General features: G+C 47.6%; 2 protein-coding genes across 5 annotated transcripts in view; both read right to left on the bottom strand.

Moving 5' to 3' along the window:
• tat (tyrosine aminotransferase) overlaps window positions 1-4997 on the bottom strand; it is a 10017-nt gene extending 5020 nt beyond the window's left edge. Inside the window, exons 1-7 of one of the 3 annotated variants that reach the window (XM_016664933.1) lie at window positions 3764-4997; window positions 1585-1862; window positions 1105-1209; window positions 953-1020; window positions 726-884; window positions 226-364; window positions 104-156 (exon numbers count right to left, since the gene is read on the bottom strand). In XM_016664933.1, the coding sequence (XP_016520419.1) occupies window positions 104-156; window positions 226-364; window positions 726-884; window positions 953-1020; window positions 1105-1209; window positions 1585-1804 (744 nt within the window). In that variant the 5' untranslated portion in view covers window positions 1805-1862; window positions 3764-4997. The remainder of the gene's footprint in view (window positions 1-103; window positions 157-225; window positions 365-725; window positions 885-952; window positions 1021-1104; window positions 1210-1584; window positions 1863-3763) is intronic. The other 2 variants (XM_007540287.2, XM_016664932.1) reach the window with 2 other exon arrangements.
• Window positions 3623-7985, bottom strand: part of LOC103129259 (uncharacterized) — a 26015-nt gene continuing 21652 nt past the window's right edge. For both annotated transcript variants that reach the window (XM_016664931.1, XM_007540291.2), the window contains 2 exons: window positions 6463-6700; window positions 3623-5985 (listed from right to left, as the gene is read on the bottom strand). In XM_016664931.1, coding sequence (XP_016520417.1) covers window positions 5021-5985; window positions 6463-6700 — 1203 coding nt within the window. In that variant the 3' untranslated portion in view covers window positions 3623-5020. The remainder of the gene's footprint in view (window positions 5986-6462; window positions 6701-7985) is intronic.

The following is a 7985-nucleotide window of genomic DNA, read 5'->3' as shown; positions in this document are numbered from 1 at the left end:
GACCGACCCGACTGACCCGACTGACCCGACCGACCCGACTAACATGACCGACCCGACTGACCTGACCGACCCGACCTGACCTGACTGACCTGCTGCTACTCACCATGTCGCTGTAGATCTCATCCGCCAGAATGGGAACACAGAGCTTGGAGGCAACTGGAAGACAGAGGCATCGAGGTGAGACACTGATGGAACCGTTAAACCTGTCAGAGAGGCTCAGCTCACCTGTCAGGATGTTCTGCAGGTGCTCCTGGCTGAACACGGAGCCGCAAGGGTTGGACGGGTTGGTGACGATCAGACAGGAAGTCCTCTCGTCCACCAGGCTCTCCAGGTGTTGCAGGTCGATCTCCCACGACTTCTCAGGCTGAAAATGCAGACGGGGTCTCTGGGTCAGGATTCAGTTTTAAGGCACGATTTGTTTCTCCTGCTTCAAGTTCAGAAAACCGATATGCACATTCCATAAAATTACAATAAAACCAATAGACTACTGCAGTCCCATATACAGTAAGATGCTGTTAAAATTAATCCATAAAATAACTGTATTCTTGCGTAACAGCAAGTTACTGTTGATATACTATAATTCAGTTTAATGTAATGTACAGTTCAAACAAATGACAGAAAGTAAACTGTGAAACTGACAGTTCAGGTTAGAGATGCACTTCCTCCCCTCAACCCGAAACCATCTGGTCTGAGGGGAACTGGTCACAGGAAGCAGCTTTTCTCACCAAAAGATCGTAGAGTTTGACCTCGACGCCCATGGAGACGGCCAGCGTCTTATACAAGGAGAAGCCGGGCCGAGGGACCAGGATGTTGTCTCCTGGGTTACAGAGGACGCTGATGGACAGCTCAATGGCCTGACTGCAGCCGCTGGTCAGGATGATGTCCTGCAATGGAGACAAGCTAAGCTAACGGGCAACGGAGACAAGCTAAGCTAACGGGCAAGAGAGAGTACCTCTGCCTCCAGTGGAGCTTCAGGTCGGCTGTAGAAGTTTGCCACGGCCTGCCGGCTCCTCAGGTAGCCTGCAGAGATGCAGAGATGAGGGATGCAGCTTTGCAGAGATGCAGCGCTGCGGCGTCGGGACCTTCAGGTCTCCAAAGACTCACCCACAGATGGAGCGTAGCCGTTGAATCTCTGAGAGTCGATGGCATCCTTCATGGCCTGGAGGACGGCGGCGTCCGTCGGCAGGTTCCCAAACACGGTGGGGTCACCTGCCAGACAACTGACATTAACTTCCAACAACATCCAACATTAAACATTCAGACATCAAACGATGAGAAACCCGTTATTAATGGCAAACACAAAGTGTTTACTGGAGACATGTTTCACATTTTAATGAATTTAACTTCTGCTTCTTCAAAGGAAAGTCTAATTTATCATTTTTAAAGTCTGAATTATTAGTCAGAGAAGACTCTTAGATCTGAGTCTTAATTATGAAAATCAGGACTTTGGGGCTTAAATGTTAATTTTAATGTCATAGGGAAAGTCTTCTTTTATAAATATGACTAATTTAAAATGGAAAGTACAAGCTCATGTTTATTATGTAACGTATCCGTAGCAACCATTCTACAGCACACGAGACCCACCAATGGACAGAGAGATCATGGGCTTGGCCGGGTTGGGGATCAGCTTCATCCCGTCCACAATGGCCCGGATCGGGTTCAACGTGTTGCGGGACATTTCTGACGGCTTCACCTCCCAGCGCTGCCTGCGGCTGTGCGGCTTTGCCGGAAACAGGCCGCCGACCTTCCCGCTCAAGGTCAGGGGCTTGCTCTTCATCTGAACCACGTAGGCCTTGGTGTCCATCCTGCAGGACAAGAAGCAGCAGCCAGACCAGCTGGCGTGTTAACAACCTGGAGATCATCTGATCAACTGGAACAAAAACAATCCAGAAGCAGAAAAATAATCCACTAAATACTTTCATTTATCATTTTTAATTTTAAGTCAAAGAATAAAAAATAGGTCAAATTTCTCATATTAGATTTTTCTTCAACTCTAAAAATCACTGAATGACTTTAATATTTAACACATAAAAGTAGGTGGTCTAATGTTATTTATTATGTGTGATAAACGTAAACAAGCAGCAATAAAACATTTATGAAGTAAAACTGATGCATTTCATTTACAGTGATCCCTCGTTTTTCCTAGGTGTTGCGTTCCGAAAATAACCCGCGATCAGTGAAATCTGCGAAGTAGTTACCTTTAGTTTTTACAGTTATGACACAGCATAAATAAATACTCTACATTGAAACCAAAGAACAAAACCTGATTCCAGGTCAGCGGATGTGCGTGTTCATCAATCGGGCCTTAATGTGATCCGGAGTGTCAGTAAAGCGTCTCCTCCAAGCTGAACCAGAGATTCACAGCTGGATCTGCGGCAGAGCGACGGATCTGAGCCTCCGGTCGGGTTCTGCTGCCTCTGGCCAGTTTTTTTCCAGCAGGCATTCAAAGTTTTCAGCTCATCTCCTGAATGGCCAATCTGTATTACTTCTATTTAAATACCGTAACATTATTGGCACACAGGTAGAGAAGGAGCTCGGAGACTGTTTAGCCAATCAGGACGCAGAACACAATGCACTGTGAAAAAAACGGCACAAAAAAATCCGCGAAGCAGCGAGACGGCGAAAGGTGAATCGCGTTACAGCGAGGGATCACTGTGTTAATTAATCTCAATTAACTAAATAATAAATAAAACCTTAATTTCCGAGTAATCTATCACATCATTAATGATCAAACCTTCTTTCACATTTCTATTTATTTCTTGTTTTAGTACATTCTTAGATCTGAATAACTTATAATTTTAAGAGACTAAACTAGTCCAACCAGTAATTCCTCCAGTCTTGTTAGGCAGGATGGGAACACAAATACAGTTTTTAGTTTGAATTCATTTGAATTTCTTTCAAAAATTTTGTTAATTTAAACATCTGCCATCATTTTATTTTGCTTATTTAAGCCAAATGTTGTAATGTTTTAAAATCACAGCGAACTTTAAAAGGCTTCATATCTTCCTGCCTGGAGGTCTGGCAGGAAGCAAATCTGGTTTTTACCGAGTTTCCTCTGATCAAACCATGGCTTTGCTAAACATCGTTAAACTTTGTTAGACTTTGCTGAACTGTCTTTATCGCTGCAGAATGATTTATGAAATATTTGAACTGTTGGTGTCGATCGCTGAGTGTTAAGCACTGAGTCGACCGAGACTCTGAAATAAGACTGACCTCTGACCTCTGACCTGGGCCTCTTCAGGTTAAGATTTGAAACAGAAATGTTCAACATGGTTGAATGCTCAGGGTGCAGCATTTTTTTATTCTTATTGCACGTTGGTCAACTGACTGCTTGTTGTAAAGGATTATAAAAATGATCATCATTATTAGGATTTTTATTTTGCTGATTTAACTGAGGGCCTCTTCTGTGACATGTTGCTCTAGATGTTTCTACTAAAGTATCATCAGCAGATAATTTCTTTAAATCCTGAAACATTCGGGTTGCCGTGGTAACGGGCCATCCTGGAGCCACTGTTCAAGTAATTAGTAATTACTAGAGTAACTGGCATCCAGTCCAGCAGCAGCTCATCAAAACTTTCTGCTGCAACATTTACTAGCAAATAAACAAATGATGACATTTGAGTCAGTAAATTACATTTTCATTAAATAAAATTAATTTACATGGAAGCTCATAAATTAGCTCCTCGTCCATCATTAACTGCAGCAGATCCTCATTCATTCACCGTCACCACTTCACTACAATAATGTAACAAAATCATTTTACCTGCTGAACGCTGCTGGAGAACCGCTCAGGATTTTATCCAACAGGACCACTGGAACCAGAACCACTAGAACCAGAACCACTAGAACCAGAACCACTAACGTCCAGCTGCTGGGGAACCGCTCAGGATTTCATCCAGCAGATCAAAGCTGCTTTTATAGATGCTGAGCAGCAAAACCTCCACAGACGCAGAGCTCCCATTGGCCGAGGCCGGGGGCCGAGCGGGAACGCCCCCCGTTCCCCTCCATCAGTAACCAGAACCAGACCGGCTGCAGCAATTACTGGGAGGGCATAGTGGTGGGTATACTGGTGCTGGGGGGGCGGCTGCGTTCGTCACGCGGAGGCAAACAGAGATCAGCATCAGAGCAACAAGCTGCAATCGATTGAAGTCTATCAGAATCAGCTTCAGAACCTGCAAGTTCTGATCCGGTCCAAACAGAACTTTCCACCCCTAGTGGGGGAAAGTAACAACCTGAATACTGCATCTATACAGTGAAGCAAGGTGGTGGCAGTGCCATGCTGTGGGAAGACGGATCAGAAGCTAATGGGGCTAACTAGCCTCTCCGGCCCGTCGGGGGTTAATCTCGACCCGCTGCCCGACCCGGTTCTGTTCCGATGAAATGACGCAACAGTTTGCTCTCTGCGGGCCGTCGACCTCACGGCGCAAACAGAACCTCGGGTCAACCCACAGCAGCCGGGTCGATACCTGGCCCGTTCTCCGGTTCCCCGCAGGAACCAACCGGACTCTGACCTCTGTTTCAGGGGAACAAATATGATACGACACAAACACACTGACACCACAGAACACTGCTAATCAGGCTGGACTGGAACCAGGACCAGGACCACAAGAACCACAGTAAATCATCCCTGACCCAACAGCAGCTTCTGGAGGTGCCATCACCATAGCAACGATGAAGCCACCGTTCGTCTGGTTGGCAGAACAGGAAGTGAATACTTTCCCAACCCAGGTTCTGGTTCTGACACCAGAGACGATGTCTGCTTCTTCTTCTAACCTAACCCGATTGAACCCTTCTGGCTGAGGCGGGTTCTACCGGGTTCTGGACCATCACCAAGCAGAGGAAGTTCAGTGTTTACAATCTTAAAAGTGCGGCATGTGTTTTTCTTTCCAGTAAACCCAATTGGGTGCTGGAACTGGGTCAAATGGGACTCTGATACCGGATCCAGATCAGAACCGGTACTGATTGGACCCACTGCTGTGAGGTCAGAACATCAAAGTAGGTTCATTACTGCATTCAGAGTCTAGAACCAGGACCGGCCCGGTTCCGTTTGGACTCTACTTCCCGTCCTCAGAGGGAACCGGACCCTCCGGACCTCTGACAGGAATCTCTTCCTGTTGACGTGAGGCCGGTAGTCCGGGTCTCTGCTGGCCCGGCGGGCTGGACCGGGCCGGCGGGACTGACCGGGCCGGCGGGACTGACCGGGCCGGTCCTCCGGGTCGCTGATATCGAAAGAGCAGCACTGCTTGGCGCTCAGTCGGGTCAGAACCACACACGGCTGCAAGCGGCCCAGAAGGGCTGAGGTTCTGGAGCCGGCAGGAGAACCCGGCTGGGATCTGGACTGAACGGTTCTGCTGGTTTGGGTTTCACAATGGATTCTGGTGGAGTTCTGATGGACACCTGGCTGAGCTGGGTCAGCCAGAACTGGTGAGGCCCGGTTCTGTAGGTCAGACGAGGGGGCAGTCCTTCCTCCCAGAATCGGGCCAGAACCTGCAGGCTCCAGGACGTTTTGGTCCACTGATGTCTGGTGGGCCCAAGAACCCGGACCAGAACCACAGGAAGCTGCTTCGACCAGAATCACGGAGACAGTTTGAGACGGATTGGATCCGAGTCGCCTCGAGACGTCCTCCAGCCGGACCACTGGAACCAGCAGGACGGGTCCAGCAGAACCGTCTGAGGGTCTGGGTAGAGGAGAGACCAGGTCCGCCGGCGTCTGATCCTGAGATGAGGACAGAACCGGGGTCGGGTCGGACGGAACCGGGGTCGGGTCGTCCTCAGCACAGCCTCTCAGGAAGTTGTCCATCCAGCACTGGTGCTTGGAGCAGAACCGAGGGGACAGGGGAACATCCTCCTCTTCCACTGCCCCTGGTTCTGTTCTGTCCACTGAACTGTTGGGTTCCCCAACATCTGGACTGGAACCAGAACCGACCTGCAGGACCCAATCAGCCCCAGGCCGTCCCTGTTGGGACATCTCTGAGGGACGAGCGTCTGGAGGACAGAAACAGAGACATCTGGACTGGCTGGAAGGATCGTGGTGTGAATACTTTATTGTGTTTCTGTATGGATGGTGAGGTGTGAATACTCCTCAGAGTAAGAGTAGACCACGCATTGGCAGGACAGGCGGCGGCCATCTTGGAGAGGGCGTCTGTCCCACTCGGCTAAGCTAACAGCAGGAGATCGGAGGATAGCTTTTCAGAAAGTGACATGAACATATTATCGTTATATATTGTGAATAGAATATTATACTGTATTTATGTCCAAATGTCAGCTAATATCACTCTTGGTGTAATTCCAGGATTCAGTCCCAGCTTCAAAGGCTAACAGAGATTTTATAAATTTTGAAAAGTTTTAATTATTTTCCAACAAATACTTAGGTTATCTGACACCTGCCAGATTGCACTGACTGAATCAGCGATCGCCCTCTCCAAGATGGCCGCCACACAGCAAATAGCTGAAGTTGCTCACCACACTGCAGCAGCTTCCTCCCAGCTAATGAAGGTGCGCTCTTCTCATCCTCATCCTCAGGATGTTGACTCTTCATCATCTGAGTCAGAGTAATGACACTCGGTTTGGGCCGGTTCGGGTTGGTTCTGCCACTCCAGGTGTCTGCAGGTAGCGCCCTTCGCAGCTCCTGCAGGTAAGCTAGTAGCCGCTGCTCCACCTTTTGGGCGTAGCGCTCACCGTAGCACTCCTCCATGTCACCCTGGAGACAACAACAATCGTTCTCATTGGTTCATGTAATCAACGGCTTTCTGGCTCAGTCATACAATGGACTAACACCAGCCAGTGACTCTGTAGAAATAACAACAATAATAATCATCATCATCATCATCTTTGTCATTATAGAAACCATAGAGTCTCTGCTGGGCCTTCTTTGTCAGTTCTGCAGTGTTTACATCTCAGGCCAGGTTATCCATGATATGAACTCCCAGGAAACTGAAGTTTGACACCTTCTCCACCTGCTCTCCGCAGATTTTTATTTTTAATAATAGACCCCTCAGTGGCTGCTCGGGTGCAGGAAATATGGCAGCTATCTTGGAGCGGTCGTCCCTCCTACTTGGCTAAAACCAAAACAGTAGAAGAAGCAAGAAGGACCTCGCTGCAGTAAACAGAAAGGGGTGGGGACAGACCACTGGCAGTCTCATACCTTTGTGATATTCTCATTTAATGTAATTATATTAGTTGTGCTACCACCCCCACGCCACTAGAGGCAGCAGTAGACCTGAAAAGATGCAACTAAGGACAGATTTAGAAGTGCACAGAAAACTACAGAATGTTAAAAAACTGAGCTGCGCTGAAGTAAATAAAATAGAGAAGTTAAAATACATTCTGAGAGTGAAACTCCTTCCTCAAGATGAAAATATATCACAGATTTCAAAAGAAAATAAAAACGGGAGAAACAGATAACATAGGAAGTATCTCCCCCTTCGCTTCCGGAGTGCAATAGTCCCATTTCCAAATAAGGCAGGAGACCATAGACATAATATAAGCATAGACGCCTCATGGACCGCTCCGGCGCAGGAAATACGGCGGCCATCTTGGAGCGGTATAGCCTCCTACTTTGCTCAATCAAAACAGCAGAAGATGCCTCAGCACTGATCGATGGATTATTGATGTGAGGGCTCAACAGACAACATTTCACAAGTAAGATGGACATATTATTGTGTATATATTGTGATTAGAATATTAGTTTACTGTATTTATGTCCACCAGCGAGATACCAGCTAATATTAGCTACAGTGCTTGGTGTAATACCCAGCCAGCATGCATAGTTGGGCCCCACTTGGGTTTGATGTGGGCTACATGGGTTATGAGTGGGCATGGGTTTTATCTGGGCTAACTGTATGGGACCGATATGGTAACCTAAAATGGGGCCCACTTGGGCTGGCCCATTAGGGCTAAACATATGGGCCCCATTCAGCATTAATGCGGGCTAACTGTGAATGGGGCAGAAGTGGGCAACACTATGTGGGGCCCATGTAGTTTCA

The sequence above is a fragment of the Poecilia formosa genome, unplaced genomic scaffold, assembly GCF_000485575.1.
Source record: "Poecilia formosa unplaced genomic scaffold, Poecilia_formosa-5.1.2 Scaffold531, whole genome shotgun sequence".
NCBI lineage: Eukaryota > Metazoa > Chordata > Actinopteri > Cyprinodontiformes > Poeciliidae > Poecilia > Poecilia formosa.
This window is presented reverse-complemented; position numbering and strand designations above follow the sequence as displayed.